Here is a 17748-nt window from a genome sequence, read left to right as displayed (position 1 = left end):
GGATCTCTACTGTCACTGTACCACCAGTCATTCAGGACGAGTAGGTGGGAGGCTTGATAATAGGACAGAAGGTCCGAGGTGGCAAGTCCTCCACAATATGTAGATATGAAGCACGTACGCAGCGCCACCCTGGCAGCCCCTCCAGCCACAGGAAGCGTCCCAAGACAGAGTTGACTTGCCGAAACCACTGGGGTGTGATAGGGTGGGGATAATTCTGCAGCTGATATAGGAGGCGCGGAAGCGCCACAATTTTGAAGATCGCGGACCTACCAAAGATAGTGAGGGGTATCCGAGACCACGTTTTCACATCCGCTTGAACCCGCTCCCAAACAGGTATTATATTACGTTCCCAGGCAAGGCTCACCGATTCTGACAGGAACACCCCCAGATATTTCAAACCGCCGGCAGCTACCTGCAGTCCCGATGTCCAGGGGTCCGCCACAGCACCACCCCCAAGGACCCACAGGGTGGATTTGCGTAGGTTCAGGTAAAGGCCCGAGACCTCCCCAAAGACCCGCATTATTTCCAACACCCGCGGCCCCGAGCGTCGCAGGTCAGTGAGAAAGAATAGGACATCGTCCGCGTACAACGCGATTCTATCAGAGAGGTCCCCAGTCCACACAAAGCCTCGCATTTGTGCATCTATGCGCACCCAAGCGGCCAGAGGCTCCATGGCGAGGGCGAACAAGCAGGGGGATAAAGCACACCTCTGCCGGGTCCCCCGTCCAATGCGAAATGTCCCGGACACTGCCCCCGCGACTCGCACCGCAGCCGTGATGTCAGTATAGAGTAGTTTGACATATGACAGGAATATCGGGCCTAGATTGAGGCGGGCTAGGAGCGCGAAAAGGTATGTCCAGCTCACCGAGTCAAAGTCTTTGTTTATATCGGCTAGCAACAAAGCCGCCTGTTCACCCGTGGCCCCCATGGCATCCACCTTTTATTCGGGTTTTTACTTTTATTTTTATCTTTGCTTTTAGTTTTCCCGTTACCCTCGTTTCCAGTCTTATCTTCTTTGTCCTCTTTGTCCTCCTGGGCCTTCAACACTCTGGTTTCCGGTCTTCTACCAGTGTTATTTATTTTCTGCACACGTGCCACCGCTTGTTGTCTTGAGCTGTTATCATAGTTCTGTGCAGTCAGTATAGTTTTAGTAGCTGGTATTGCCTCATCATTTGATATGGCCTCCGGAGTTTCTTGAGCCACTTGCTTTTCTTGAATCTCTTGCATAGCTCTCTGGGTGGCATCTAGATCCATAATTTGTTCACACGATTCACACAGTCTCAGTCTCCGATTATCTGCTCCCACCAGGACCGTTGTTGCAGCCCGTGTCAGTACTATATTAACACTTAACGAGGAGATATATACTGTGGCTAACTTGGGCGGCCTTATCTCCCTTGCCCTTGCGGCGGTCTTTGAAGTGATAACAGTCTTCCGCACTACCAGGTTTCGTTTGAATGTATCCTTATGGAGGATTATTTTATTCTAGACATGTACTCCAAATTTCCGCAACAAGACTTTAAAGGGGAGATATACTGCCTTGGCCACATGTATCTGAGTAGAGTAATCGGGGATACCGCCTGCACCCCTTGCCTGTGACTCCGTAGTAGCCCCCAGATTCGAGCTTCGAGCTTCAAGCTTCAGATCGAGCTTCAGATTTCAAAATACAGGTCCTCGGGGGGTCTGAAAGATCACAATAAGGTGTGATAGTCCTTGATAGCCCAGGCAATCCTCTGCGCCGAGTCGCTGTGTATTTGTTATCACTTAGAGTCTTGCCTTCTCGCCTTCCTGCCTTCTTACCCGCTGAATGTAAGTAGTGGTGCTTATTATTATTGGATTATTGACACACTTGGTGTTTCTCTGATATACGGTAGACTTTCTCTTCTTGTTTTTTAGATTTTTTTTTTTAAATTGGATTTTTAGTTGGATTTTTATATGTCCCCCACACTTGATCCAGCCTTCTCCAGCTCTTTCTGTCTGCCACCATACGAGTCTCCGTAGCGTGGGCTGGCTACACCACAGATCTGAACCATGTGCTGTGCATTCATACAGCTATATATCCAGGCTCCTCCCAAAAGCTCTACTTCATTTAATTTGCTTTTTATTAAATTCCGGAGTTTTCCGACGCTCCCCCAGGCCAGAGGGGGCGTGGTTCATGAGCCTCTAATCGATCCCCCCCCCCCGGTGTCCTGATGATGTGATGCAGACGTGAGCGTTAGACCAAGGAGACAGAAGCCCGGAAGCCCAGAGAGGCACTGCGGCTGTAAGGGTTTCACCGGAAAGCACACCGCACGCAGGAGTACCGATCGGAGCACCGAGCAGCAAGTATCCACAAAGGCTGTGTGAAGCTGTGCGCGAATGTCAAGGCAAATATAGCAGCTATAGCCGTTGTACAGAGTGCCAAATCGCACCTGCTGTTCCTGCCGCCAAAAACGCTAAAGTGTCAAAGAGCGGGTAAATATACGTATCGACTTGCTGCAATTTAAAGATGCAATTTAGAGATGCAAATAGGTGCCTTCAATGCTGTAACAAATCTAGTGGCAATCCATCTTTTCAATCAAAGTGTTCTCAATTCACAGCCCTCAGCCTGGCTGTTTGATTTACTCACGCGCACAGGACACAAGACTTCATGGCAGCGCTGGGGTGGTGATAAGGCAGCAGGGCAGGGCAGGGCAGGTGAAGAGGTAGCAGGGCAGAAAGGTGGTGAGGCTGCGAAGCCAGGTGATTGTCTGTAGCCTGTCGATAGTTGTCAGTCCACGCTATCCACCTCGAAATCCTGGGAACGATAGAGGTAGCAGTGACGATGACTGTAATCGGTTTGATCTTTCTGCTCAGTTATCCTTGTTCATTGTCCAGGGGGGATAAGCCGGCACCCAGCTCCGACCATGAATTAGAAAATGTCGCCAAGAGCAGAAAACGACAGCATATCGTAGCTAGACACAATCGGGTATCAGCTTGCTTCAGGGCTCACAGAGCGAGGCTGGTGTGACCACTCACACTGACGCCATCTTGTCTCTCCGCTGGTATGTGTTCTAAGCAATATTGAAAATGGAAAGTTGTAACAGGAAGAGTAATTTTGCCATGCGTGATCCACTAAGTAGCTGGTTTCTCTGCTACCGTAAATGGCAATTTTTCCAGTTTTTCAATGCTCAGCACTGTATACTTTGCTCCCCTTTGTGCCAGTTTGATCTGTTTGTCAGCTAGATTGTATTCTGAAAACAGTGATGTTGTGTTGATTAAACGCCAAGGCACATAGCCTGCACGCAGGTTTTGTAGCATCCAGCCTAATAGCAGAATAGAACGTAATTGAGACTGGCCGTGTTGCAACATGACCAAGTCATGTTCCCTAATGTCTATGGCAGAGGATAAAATGTTGTCTAATGAATATATCCTGGATGACAGAGTCATTAACCCATTGTCGACTACAGCAAGAGATTTCTCTAAACTAATACGATCAATTTCTCGTATTCGTTCTGCAGTTTCTGCTTGGGTAACCTTCCATATTTCATTATAAGCAACATAGATACCGGCATATATGAAACATTTTTGAAGCGGTTTTCTTGGACCTAGCAAGAATTCCCTAAGGTCTGCGCCTTCTTGAAGTAAAGTTAAGTGTTGTTTCTCATCCTCTAGTGTAGCTTTCTGCAGCCAATCAAGGCAAAGTTTCCCTACTCTGTATGTTGTTACTACCCCTAGATGCTGTCTTTGAACATAGCGTGGGTCTGGCTTGTTGAAAGTGAAACCCTGTATTTTGTTCAGGAATCGATCTTGACAGATGTTTTGTCGTGGGCGAGAGCAACCATTTTTTCCATTCAGGATCTGATCTGTTGAGATGCAAAATAGTATGTGCGTCGACCTCCCCCTGTGTAGTGTTATCACTGGCAGGTACAGGTATGGACGAAGTGTTCATGTCTTTTATCTTGGCTAACCCAAGGCAAGACGTCTGTTGGACAGTGTCATTCAAAAACATTATTTGCTCTGGGATGATGCAGGCTCTAAATAAAGCTTCTATCCCCTGGTCTTGCCAATCATTTGTACCCCAGACAGATTTTGTGTCTATGTTGTCTTTCCAAAAGTCAGAACCCTGTTTAGACAGCTGGGCAATAAAGGCTGCAGAGTAAATCTGTTTTGGATTGGTTAACATATTTTTCGTTCCTGTCTTGTTCACATTTCTAAAGAAAAACATTTCTGGATTTGACATGTTGAACCCTGAAAAATACGGAAATTTCTTTGCAAAAGTTTTTGAGCTACCCTTTGGAGCTGTAGGACAATGTTCCCATTGGTTAAACATAAATACATTTCTAGGTGATGCAGATTTATGCAAGAAATGATGACCATAGTGGTTGTAACAATATAGCTGTTCATAGTCTGATGAACCCTCAAAGTATTCATGATTAGAGAAGGCTGCAGACATTTCTAGATCAGACATCATGTTATTAACAGTCTCGAAGTCCCAATCATCAGAAAAGGTACTAGAAGTAATAAAGTCACTTAATGAAATTTTAACTAAGTATGGAATCTTCAAAAGTTCCGACAGGCCAAAAATTTCATATTCAGTTTTGTCCCAAACTATACCGTCTGGTATAGGAACAGCTGTGATGTTCACTGCTGACAAGTCTCTTGCTTCACGATGGGATGATTTGTGTGACTGTAGAAGTAAGTTCACTTTTTTACTTGCTGTGTCCATTTGAATATATCTTCCACTTATCAGCATACCCATAGTAATTACCAAAGCTAGCCAAAGTAGAAAGAAAAATATTCCCAAAACAATCCATAGTTCAATCCATGGTGAAACCAGATAAGTTTTTTTTAAGAGATGAAAAAAGACTGTTGCTTGTTCTTTGAAAGTTCTTTGTGCTGGCGTCGTTTCAGGTTTGCTGGGATCCTTGGAAAACATATCAAAGATAATGAAATAGCCAGAGGCAGTTCTGTCAATGGTTGGAATTGCATCCGGATTTGTTGAAATCGCTGGAACCAGTTGATCACTTGTTACTTCGTTGTAGACAGGTGTATCAGGACGACCTGTTATTTGGGTCTCAAGAGGAACGAGCTCCATAGCATTGTCGCTTAGTCATTAATTTCTCACTGTAGTATCTTCAAAGATGATGAGTCTCTCAGTTTGAACCTCTTGGATAGTAGCTAGAGGAGTGCGTCTGCTACTTGGCCGGAATCCACTTGGCCTACTGCTTAGTATTGACACATGGTGTGGTTTGATCAGGTCGATGGACACAAATCTTTTCTTCTTTTTTTCAGCAAGGGGCGGCAAAAGTACTGTTCTTGATCCGTGGATTGATAGGACAGGTACTGGTTGTCTGTAAGAAGGCCCAAATTCCTTCTTGTCTGTGATCTTTTCTCTGACTAGATCCCCAAGCTTTGGGATCCAGACAGGCCCTGCTGGGACGGCTGTTTTTTCCCCAGTGATGGATGGCTTCAGGAACACGTTGCTTTGTTTCAATCTTAGCTCATTTAAGTCCTGTATAACAGCCAAACGATCTTTGATATCAAATTGCTTATTTTCCACCACTGTTCCATGACAATCAAGGTCCGGTACCAACATTCTAGTCCCGAATAGGACCTCATATGGAGTGACACCCCCTAGAGAACTTCTTGGCAAATTATTTAATGTGCGTTGGACCCCATAAAGATGTTTGACCCACACATCACCCGAACCTAATACCCTAGCTGGTATAGACTGCTTTATGTCCTGGTTTTTTCTTTCCACAACAGAATTTCACTCTGAATGGAATGGGGAAGAATACCGCAATTTAACGCCCAAACTGGCCATGGCTTCTTTGTAAGCTCAAGAGCTAAATGCAGGGTTCTGGTCAGATTGTAGTGTGTCTATTGCGTATGTGCCGATAAAGACTCTCAAATCTTTTATAACTGTTCGAGCGTCAGCCGAGTGCTGAAGCCACATCCATAGGAACCTTGAACACAAGTCCACTGCGACCATGATAAATTTGTAGTAACCATCCCTTTGTAAGGGACCGCAGAGGTCCAGGTAAACACAAGCTACTGCTTTATCTGAACTTAACAGGGGTGTTTGCGCAGGACGTTTCACAGTAGAGACCTTCATTTTCTGGCATATTTCACATTCCAAAACATAGTTTCTTGTCTGTTTCCTAATGCCGGGCCACCAGTATCTCTGTTTTAATAACGATACCGTGGCGGAAACACCTGTTTGGGCAGAGGCTAACCCTTCATGTGCTGCTAGGATTAGTCCTAATCTATGTTCCATGTTTGGAATTACCCTATCCCCCACTCCTGAGATTCGAGCAAACGGAACATTGTTCACATCAGTTATATACGAGTATTTGCACCGCTGCCTTTGCTTGAAGCATTGACAGCCAGTAATATTTCACTTTCTATTCTTGTTTTTGAAAGAGTGATCACAGCTACGGAAGCCATTTTCACAGCCCCCTTCGCAGCTTCATCAGCCAATGAATTCCCTTCAACGTGAACGCCATCATGTTGAAGACTCAGCGTGTGTATCACGTGAATGTTTGTAGTCCATTTCGCCACTGAACTACTTGTTCCCAAAGCGTTTTGTGCTTGATTGTGCCACTTTTTGCATCTTTGATACCATTTTGAAGCCAATTCTGTAAATATTAATTGTAAGATTGAACACAGTAAAAAGAATCGCACACTATGAGTGTGGGGAATTCGCGATCTGTATTTTCAAGTGCCATTTTGAATGCTTGTAGTTCAGCTCGCTGAGCTGTACAATCTACTAGAGATTGCATTTTTGTGACCATTGGTCGGAATTTACCATCGCGCATACGACCTTTAGCGATCGTGCACGCTGCACTATAAGCCTCTTTGCTATCCGCAACGGGTTGTGCTGATCCGTCAGTATAAATTATAAATTCGTACTGATCAAGTGGGAGAATCTCAGTAGGCAGAGGACATTTGTGTTCATATTGCAGGTATGCTTGTGTTTTCAAATAAGGATCAAAAACATATTCAACATCAGTTGCAGCAAGGGAATTAACCCATTGTATCCATCTTGGATGTAAAGCTTTTGCATTCGGAATGCTTGCTTCTGTAACTGCCTCTAAGGCTGGTACTGGAGTCACAACCATAATGCGTTTCCCCTGTGCTAGGGCTCTTTCTTTTGCTACAGCGGTTTGAACTGCTGTCCAAATTATTTCTGTCGATGTAAATCGCATTTCCGCCTGCGTATACAAATGTGATTTGTATGCAATTGGTACTTTTTCACCTTCATTAAAAGTTAAGTAGGTCAATACGCATTGACCCGGAAGGATTCGGATCACTAAGTTGTGTAAGTTTCCGCGTGTTTGTAAGTGTTTTGTTGCTAACATGTCAGCTTGAAGTGAACACAAAATTTCTGTGTGTTCTTGTGTCCAATTTGTGATTTTGAAATCAGGTTTGATTAATTCGTAGAGCGGTTTAACCCTTTCTGCGTAATTTAGAATGTAAGTTCTACCACAATTCAGGAAACCTAGAATAGACTACGTTTTTCAGTGTTTTTGGAGGTTGGAGCAGCGCACATTTTTCTAAAAAGTTGGCTGCCAGGCTTTTGCCTTCACTTGAAAGTTCTTATCTTAGGAAAAGGACATTGAGATGGGAAATTCTGTTTTCTTGAAATTGAATTTGTAACCCTCAGAGGCGAATCCAAGTATAATGGTGTTCACCCTGTTCAAGTGCCTGTCTAGGTCATCATCTGTCAGATAGCTATCATCGACATATGACAATGCCTCGTCATCCTACATTTGTAGTAACTCTTTTACTCTTGCTGAGAATAACCCCGGGCTGTTCTTGAACCCTTGTTGGAGTCGACAGAAGTGACGCTGGGTCCCCATAATTGAGAAAGCGGTCAAATATCTACTTTCAGATGCAATGTTTTGACAAAAGGAACCATTTGAAATGTCTAATGTGGTTTTATATTTTTTGCGCACAATGTTATTCAATAATGCTGTACTGTGTGCATTTTGTACTGCAAATGTTTTAGAACAAGAGTTCAGGTGTCTGTAATCCAAAACTAGACGATATGTATTGTCTGGTTTGGAAACAGGAAACAAAGGATTGTTCATTGATGAGGTACATGTTTCAATCACCCCCTGGTATTCATGTTGACCTAATATCTTCCTGGCCTGTTTTTTAGCTTCTTGCTTAATTGAGTACTGCCTTTGTGCAGTTGGTTGACTTTTAACTGGATCTTGTGGTGAGGCGAGTCCTCATCGCACCCTACATGATTTTTGTATAGGGCTGGGGCTTGGGCAACCGTCCATTTCCTGGCATAAGTATATTTTAAATGTACTGGAACTTGGTTGGAGAAGGCTGGCATAATGATGTTTTCACCCTGTGGGCACTCCATGACAAATTCTGGTGGCCAGTCCTGTTCTGCTAGAAGTATATCATAACCCTTTTAAAGATGCTCCCAAAAGAGTGCTTTCACTTGTCTTGATATGTCTCCCTCCATCCAGAGTGTTATTTCATATAGCCTATGTGGAGAACTAACCCTTGTGTCTACAGTCTCAACTTAAATGTCTTCATTCAAGTCCACTGTCTTCAGAAGTCCCTGCAGGTTCTGTCAAGCTATTGTTACTTCTGCTGCACTGTCCAATATTGTCTGAGACCATTCTCCGTTCTTGAGTTGTCTTCTCAGAATTTTCGGCATGTCTGATCTTCAGACCTACTACCTTCTTCTTGGTGAATTGAGGTTTTTCTGAACGTGTTGATCGTCTTTGGACTTCACGCGTTCTTCTTTGTTTTCTGACCGTCCTCTTCTTTCGGATGTCTGTGACGATATCTGAAAGGTACGTGAGGAACATGTATCAGTATCTTGATACCTATCAGGTTTTCTCATATTATACCTATTCCTGAGGTTATACCTCCTTTTAGAGGGCTCCTTTTGAGAAAACCTACCTCGAAGTTCAGACGTTTCTCTTTTGAATGTTGTTTGGTATTTTCCCACTACTTTTTAGAAGATGCAGGAATGTGTTTAGTAGAGTCCTTCTCAGGACCTTCAGACAGTTGTGATTTAACTGGTTTCCCACCCAAACTGTTTCTGCCTAATCCTTCATTGGATTTTTCAATTTTTCTGGATAGTACTTCTTGTTGTTTTGTTACATCAAATTCCCTTAAGCGCTGGCGGATCGCCACTGATGCTGCCTCTCCTTTATTATTAGATAATATTATGGTTGAGACCTGGTCGAAGTTTTTCAGTAATTTCATACCTAAATTCAGAACAGGCTCTGCTCTGTATTCATTTTGACTTTGTTTCAGGACATCAGGTATTACCGCCATAGACGGAACACCATGTGTTTTAGTGTAGATAGCAGCAAAGACTGTGCCCCAAGAAGTGCAGTCTTCCAGATGTGGTGTGATCCCAATTGGCAAGCAGACCTTAAGATTCTGTGTTTCTCATAAGGGCTAGTATCAGGAAATACTGCTTCAATTTGAGGAATTTTTGAGCTATCCAGAATAGAATTTGTTCACATTTTGCAGGCAATTTACCCATGACTGCGTGTAAAGGCTGTGGAGTGATTTTTAGTGTATTCCTGTGGTGAGAGGTTTGTGTTGAAATAACTAATGGCGGTTGGACTGTGAAAGTCTGCATGACATATTGGACCAATTGTCTGTAAATTTTGATTAACTCTTTGAGTTGAGCAAGTAATTCATCATTTGACATTTCTTCAATGTCAGGATGAGTTGTGTAACCGGCTAAAATCGGCCATGTTGCTCCTGGTCTACCTAGTGGACAGAGCCTAGTAATGTGATTTAAGTGTTTTAGGGCGCCTTTAAACCAGAGCTCATGCTCCTGGTATGTGAGAGGAATTTCAACATCTTCGAAAGGATTATATTCCTCGGGTGGATCATCATCCTTGTAGAAGTGAAACATTTGTGTTGCTAGATATGATTCAGGGAATACTATCCATGAGGAGAATACCTCTGTCTGGTAAGAGTCATGTGCCTCTATCACAAAAACTGCTCTACCACCTCTTGGTGTTAGGCCATGTTTTCTAAGAGTGATGGCTTTCCTTAAATCTGGAGCGATGACTATAGCATCATCATCGGTTTCATTAAAACCTGTAAGAATAAAAGCGGCTGCGACTTGGTCGGCTACAGTCCACCGGATCCAGTGTTAGCATACCCATTAACGGACAGTTTTAAAAATGAAAAAATGCAGAGCAAGTATCAAGGAAACAAAGATAAGGTGCACAATATTTTGGAACACAGTATCCTTCAGCGTTGAACAAACCAAACAGCTGATACATAGGATTTTCATCCTACTCAGCTATGGCGGATATTATCTCCACCCACTCCAGACGTCTTATGGAGTTTTACGAGTAGGGGTCTCTGAGAAAAGCACGACTGAGTTACTTCAGTGTCTAGCGTTAAATTAGTGCCTTACCAAACCGTTGGGTGCCATGTAGTGTAGTTCATATTTTCCATATAGGCTCTGTGCATTGGAATAGTATACCCTATAGATGTGGCATAGGACTGAGGTCAGTATGCCTCTATTCAGTACATTAAACTTAATTACTTGTTTGTGCCAGCTAACTCAGAGGTCACTAGAAACTTCTTGAATGAACAAGAAGGGATTCGTTTCCGACAACCGCATAAACATGACACCTTTGTTTCGCTTAGAATCGGAACAGTTCTTAAAATCGTGGAAACAATAGATAACAGTTTCACTCAGTCAATGGTGCATGCTTCCTTTCTGCAGAGTTAGAGAAATAGTTAGACAGACGTTTCAATAAAAAGGTTTATTGAACAGTCTTATTTCTCATGCAAGAGATATGAACTGCTACAATCTTAAGACAGAATTCAAAATAGAATATGTACAGCGTTAGCAGTAAGATAAAATAATACTGCAATAGCATGGTTTGTACTATGACATATATTCATAAAATACATACATAAATAACAGGCTAAAATGTGAATACTCGTCTGGTGCTTCTAGCTAGTTCTACCCCAGTGTACCTAACCTACGTGTAGTACGAGGTATGAAGTAGGTGCTGTTTTTCTTTAGTCTAGTTTAGCTATAGTTAGTATTAGTATTGCCAAGAGTCCCTCTAGTTTCTAGTCTGCTCCATACCTTAGAATGAGAGAGGTTGGAATCTCTTTCCAGGTCTCGATCTCTAACACCCCGCGAAGGGAGCCAGAAACACTGGAGCTGGATTCTCTGCGAAGAGGATGACAGCGTCTGATCAGTGCGTCAATCGGGAACTCGAACTCCTTCCTAACTTGCCGTGGCCAGCCGTTTCGAGCTGTATAGCCAAGCCGTGGTTTGCCAGGGTAAATGCAGGTATATTTATACCTTAAAGGTGTTTAGGAATGTTATACAACAAAAAGAATTCAGGAAGGTCTCAGGGAAATTTTAGAGACCTGCAAGGTGTATTTCCCCTAGAAATATATAACTATTACAAAACACCTCGGGTCTAGGACAAAAGTCAAGAAGTGAGAAAGGCAAGGGTCAGTATATGTGCAACGCTAAGACAACAGCCTCCTAGGAAGAGAGCCTCTTCTGCCAGAACCCATCATTCACAAGATGTGATTTTTCATCATTTGGAGCTGGCCTTCTCTCACAAGGCAACCCAGTCTAAGAAATGAACTGGGATAGCCTTAGTCGGTGGAAGGACTACAGGATGGCTGATGGCTCCGCATAGAACACTCTGGAACCCAAAGACATATCTGAATGTTACGTGAAGAGGGTTGCAAAGGAAGAAAAAAGAAAGTAAATTATTTTTGATTACTTTTTTGTTACTTCAACTACTTGGGGTGATATGCCTTCATATCACACTTTGACTGTTACAAAACAGAGGTAAGTAAGACAGGGTTTGGTGTAAAGCAAAGTTGCTTTTCTCTCATACAAAACAAGTCGACCCAGAACATTTTTGGGAGGAAAAACCATAACATGGGTTCCTAAGGGAGATAAGAAGCTTAACGGTTCACAGGTAGGTAAACGACCTGCAAGGATAGCTTTTGGGGTTTAGAACAAAGATTCCCCAAAGTTCAATTAGGCACTCAAATCCCACCACAAGCGGCACTAGGGCAGCCAGGTGCAGAGTGCAGTGGCCCAATGCTAGCCAATGGGGTTAGGGGGGCCTTCGGACGGAGGCGGCTTGCGAGCAGACCATTCGGATGTGGGAGCAAAGTTCCTGGGTTTGAGATCAACACTGCAAGCGCCAACAATCAGCACATGGGCTGCTGGATGTAGAGTGACAACGAGACATCGGAAGCCATGTGGATTCCAATGGTGATCTCCATATTCGAAGAGGGGCTGCAGGCTTGGTTAAGGAGGCTTCCTGAGAGCGACCACCATCAGGAGAGGTCAATTGGATTCTTGGAGGATGCCTGGACACCATCAGTTGGGCCACCCAAGGCCGTGGGGTGTCAGATGCAGAGATGTCTTGAGGTGTCGGATTTCCTTACCAGCTCTGGTCGCGGTAGGAGGGATCCCTCAGGTTGAAGCTGTACGTGTCGGTCTGATGCTTGAGGTAAGTCAGGAATCTCTGGATCCCAGGTCAGGATCCCTGGGAAGACCTCCTCCTGGTGTTGGGCCACTCAAGCTCAGGCCATGGGCATCGGATGCAGAGTGGTGTAGAACCGCGGAGCCACATGGATCCGGATTCTGAGGTTGAGTCTTCGCTTGAGCAACTCCGGTGCTCACGGGAGATGAGAGTCTTTCAGATGAAGGCAGGGCAAGTCCTCCAGGCTCTGGATTGATGCTGGCCACCTGTGGTTTTGCTATGAGCAGGTCAGAGTCTGGACAGGCCGGTAGGGCTGGGGCCAAAGCAGTTGGTGTCTTCTTCCCGGGTCAGCACAGCTTCTTCGGTCCTTCTTTCTTCCTCCAATCTGAGAAAGCAAGATTTGGGGTCATCCCAAAATACAAGATTTAGGGGCGTCACAGGGGTGTGCAGGTTGGGACCAATGGGTCCCTTCTTTGGGGTGAGTACACCCCAATTATGCCACCCTCGAGTGGCAGGTGGGCACGGGCCTCTCTCTAATTGGGTGAGTCCCCTAATCTTTAAATTGGAGGAGACTGAGATGTGTGCTTCACCTCGCGCCCACACCTGAGAGGTGGGATTGGCAAAGGTGGGTACACCTCTCTTCCTCACTTGGTTTTCCCACTGATTCTCCCGCCCCGAACCAGTGGGAGCCAGTTGCTGGGGATAGCAAAAGGCAGGGTCAGTTAACAAAGGCAGCAGGCCTTTGAAGATTCCCCTTCCTGGACCCAGCCCATCCTGAGGGAGGATTATACCAAAGTAACAATGGCTCCCGTGGATAGATATGGAACACATATAATAAGTTATTTATGTGCAATGTGGGTGTTTTTAGAGGTGGATATCAAATAAAGGAGCTGCATACACATTAGGTAAGTTGTTAAAGTATTTCCATATTTTATACACACTTAGAAGGTGGGGATTAACAATACAAAGTATACAAAACATATATATATATACATAATGTAGCAAGTGAAAATGTGTCCCAAGTGAATATTTAAAGAGAACCTATACTTCTATGTTGAAAGATAAATAACATAAAAAACGGTTTCTGCTTGTATAAGATTCACTTTGAAAAGAGACGCCCAAAAATGCAATATCTCTGATAAGTATATAATAGTTGGAAGTAAGGACAACTATTTTGCGTGGTCAGTGTCTTTTAAACTGTCGACGGCGTTTCAACCCTTCGTGGTTATCGGGTCTCTTCAGGATGTGTCAATAGAGGGACACCTGAATTAGGGTTGCACTGCTGGATAATTGGTGTTAAGTAGAAGTGGCACCGTGTGGTGGAAGTGAAAACAAGGAAACTCACAGGGACTGCATCAAGGAAGACTCCTGCTGCTCCTGGTCGCGCTGTTCTGCAAGTCTTCTACGTCATCTGTGCCTGTGCTTCTTCCAGGGTCCTCACAAGACCTGTGGGCTAATAGGACACCAAAGTAATCTCCCTTGGAGTGAAGGAGTCACTCCCCTGCTTCGGCAGGCACTGCAATAAAGATGACTGGTCTGCTGCTCCTGATGTCCCACTGACTTCGAAAGGCTCAGCAATGCAGATGGTGGTTCTGTTACTCTCTATCTCGAGGCTTGACCTGTCCTCTCTGCAATTATGAGGCCAGTATCCCTCGTCAAAATGGATCGAATCTCTGTGCAAAAAGTTGACTTGCCGCTGCCAAGGCTTGTTGGCTCTGCATTCGAGAGATCTTCGGGCAACAGCCTCCAGCATCTCTTCCCGCCATGTACAGCATTCTCACCACATCCTCTGCGCGTGGGCCTCCCATCTTGGTGAGCTGCTCGAGGTCCTCTTGAAACTGCTGTGCCTTAGGCCTGTAGGTCCTTATGATTGTCTTCTTCTGCTTAAATGGGCTCCCCTGTTTGCTTGGGCCTCCTCTGACTATCTTGTGAGTCCCCTGGACCTTGCTCGTCCCAAGGTTGCCCCTTGTTTGTTCTCCACACCAGTTGCGGCTATCAAGGTTTGTTGGTGCTCCTCCCGGACACCAAGCCCCCTGGTCATTGACATCCAATGTGGCACAGCTCGAGGACAGCTTCTGGGCTTCTTCAATGATGCATGGTCCACACAGCTGCCATAACAAGGTCACCGTCATCACTCGGGAACCATTCAACATGGGTGGGTATTACTCTTCCATGCCTTCTGGTCACGTCCGGGTGGCATGGGCTCTGTCCCCTTTGCTTACAGGTTCTCCTCTTCAAGAATCTACACAGGGATTCTATCGGACTCTTGCCCAGTCTTCTCCAGCGGCATCTACTTCGAAGTCCCCCATTGTGGTCTTATGGTGGTTTCCAATGTCACATCCCACCTATGCACTTGGCTTCCCTGGTGGAGGTCTCCTGCTTTCTAGGGTATTCACAAGTGGGGTGACTCTCCAATCTTCTGTCTTCCACAGGGTTTCTTCAGGGTCCACTGGGAAAAGGGTCCTTCTTAAAAACTGCAAACGCGACTTACCCGTTGACTTCTATTGGGCATGACGCTCAGCACACCGCCTCTGTAGGGTTCCTGAGTACTTACTTTGGGTGGTTCCTTGTGTCTTCTGGTCAAAGTCCTGACTGTTAGAGGTTGCAAGCCTGTTTTTTAGTATATGGTTTGGTCTTCCCCTGGAGACCACTGTATTTTGTGCTACTTACTGTATTGCAACTGAAGAATTGTTGTGTATTTGTATTGACAGCTGTGTGGACCAATGTGAGATATAGCAATGTGATAGTGAGTGTTGTGTAATAAATAGAAATATTTTTATATCTATACTTTGTTGTTCATTTTCGTTTAACCTACACTACATTATTAACCTGGTAAAACAAGCCCCTTAACACTCCTTCAAGATGAGCCTGCTCTCAACAGCCTAACACTTTGAGGGCTTTCTATGGTTACCTAAGACCACTAAAATCACCATAAGTGTTGCGTGGATTAGTGCAAAGTGCATCACTTAAAATAAGTGTGCACCATATACAAAGCCAGCCTCCTACACATACATAGTAAACACTTTTGACAAAGAAATCCAGTATTTTTGTTGCATCTTTAAGAAAGCCTAAGTATAGCATGTCGTCATGAAAACAAATCAGTGTGTAATGGTGATTAGTGAATAGCATTGTGTATTTGTAACCGGTTAAGGCATCCTCTATAACAAAAACTCAAAAATCTGCATTTAAATGTCTTGTCAGCAGCGTGAATATACTGAATGCAGACTTGGTCTCTGCAATCTAACAAAAGGGATACTTGAAACCTTATCAACAAAACCTAATGGGAATAAACACAGAATAATATAATCATTAACAGATAGCCCAATCATGCAATGTCAAAGCGTGAAAAACACTTGACCACCAATGGTGATGGGGCTTATCTAAAGCTCATTCTCTCTATATACTCCTTTGAATAATTGATGACATGATATTTTCCAGACCTCCATCGCTAAACATAAAATGAGGTACTTGACAATTCAGTGACCTCCCTGTAGTACCCTGATTCTGTGGTTACAGGGTTAAAGACCATAGTGTCACAAGTTTTGCCTAGTTGTCAGACTTTCACTGGACCCAGAGAACAGGTGTTGGAGCTGCATAAACAGAAGTCTAATTAATCAATTGATGTAAATCAGGTTCCTCAAGATTCACAAATTCATTAATTATCTATGGTTTTATGCTGCACCTGAGAGTCACCCTGGTGCAGGATATGTTGGTATAATTTTACATGCTATGCCATTTACATTGTACCTAAACAGAAGATTCAGACTTACCTCCACTGAATGCCAGATAGTTGCAGCCACCCAGAATCCGGGGTAATTTAGTTAGAATCACTACATAAAGGGCTCCTTTGCAGTTTTTTCTTTTTTCATCTGCTATGCAAAACCTGAATATAATGAAAGAAACAGATGTACTGTTTTAAAGTGTTATTTGCTAACGGCTCTGACTGTAGCATGCAAAATTGTTTTGAAAGCAGGTTGGTCTGCTCTACCTATTGTGATGGTGGTTCTCTTTTTACATCCCATTTTTTGTTTTGACATGGCAGAATGTAGTTTGCAGCATTCCACACAAAGCAAAACAAATTGCAAAGACAAAGAAGTGTCGAACCACCAAAAAGCAGGAAAATGTATACCTCTTACTCCACTGAAATACATCGACCTGATTCTCAAAGGTATACTTAGACTTAATATGAGTATATCTTTTTTTTTAAACAACACATTTATTGGAAATAAATCTAATTTCCACCAGCATAAACATTTTTTTTGGTATGATCTGTTTATTGAACATATCAACAAAGCATTGCATCAGCATTACATTGACCAGTCTCACTAGACATGACGATTGATTATAGCCACTAAGACTTCTTATGCACTCATATATTAAAACCCTCTCACACATCCTCGTCGGGAGTTCCCCAATCTACCGCTTGCACCATTGATATTAATACTCCTCAACAAATTTCCGGGAGTCTGACCCTTCAATCCCTTCGGGTATACCAAGAAATCTTTAATTATTCCGCCGTAGGCGATTTTCCATATGCTCAATCTTCCAGGATAGATCATCCCTATGTGTTGACAGCGCCTCAGTGGTTGTCTTCTGTGCTACCATCTCATCCTCTAGGGAAGAGATTCGATTCTCTGCTTCAGTTCTCCTTTTACGCGTTTTCTGAACAGGATTTAGCCATCCGCCGAATCAAATTCTGCAATTTCCTGCACGCACCTTGAGTTTTTTGGCTTTCCGCCCAACTTTCTTCTCTGTGTGCCATCATTGTCTCATATTAGTGAAATATCCCCTGAATGTTCTATTGCGATCTGTTGATCTTGTCTACCCACTACAGGCCCATTATTATGACCATTGCCCAACTTTCCCTTAGGGGTTTGGCCTGGCGCTGCCTGTCTATCGGCCCGCTCTGATACCTGTGAAGCAGGTTTCTTGTGTATCGTCCCCGTACTGGACACTTTGTTATATTTCCCCAGGGTATCCTCCTCCTGACATATGCTGCTGGTTTCACTCAAACGCCCACTTGTTAAGTTAAGAGTATCCTCAGATATCTGTAAGGACTCATCTCCAGATGAGCTAATGTGATCCGACAGTTAGTAAAATGGGCCCTCTGTGTCTATCTCCAGCATATTTCCAGCCTCAAGATCTAGTCCAACCTTAAATCCAAGTCACTCTCTTACGGCTATCGGCATTGCAAGCCGGGCTGCTGCTGCAATCATTTTCAACCGCTCCACGTCGTTGTTTGTTCTGGTCGCTTTCTAGGGTCTTGCTGTGTACCGCATTCCCTCCTGCGCCGCTTATATTTCCACCTCTT

General features: G+C 44.1%; 1 protein-coding gene across 1 annotated transcript in view; it reads right to left on the bottom strand.

Annotated features, from left to right (window-relative positions):
• The window catches only part of LOC144783414 (E3 ubiquitin-protein ligase rnf213-alpha-like), a 2376820-nt gene that overhangs the window by 2077803 nt on the left and 281269 nt on the right, over positions 1–17748 (bottom strand). Inside the window, exon 5 of the mRNA XM_078662402.1 lies at positions 16208–16320. Coding sequence (XP_078518528.1) covers positions 16208–16320 — 113 coding nt within the window. The remainder of the gene's footprint in view (positions 1–16207; positions 16321–17748) is intronic.

Source organism: Lissotriton helveticus, chromosome 9 (genome assembly GCF_964261635.1).
Source record: "Lissotriton helveticus chromosome 9, aLisHel1.1, whole genome shotgun sequence".
NCBI lineage: Eukaryota > Metazoa > Chordata > Amphibia > Caudata > Salamandridae > Lissotriton > Lissotriton helveticus.
The sequence above is the reverse complement of the archived record's forward strand: the minus strand, read 5'-3'. Positions and strand labels throughout refer to the sequence as shown.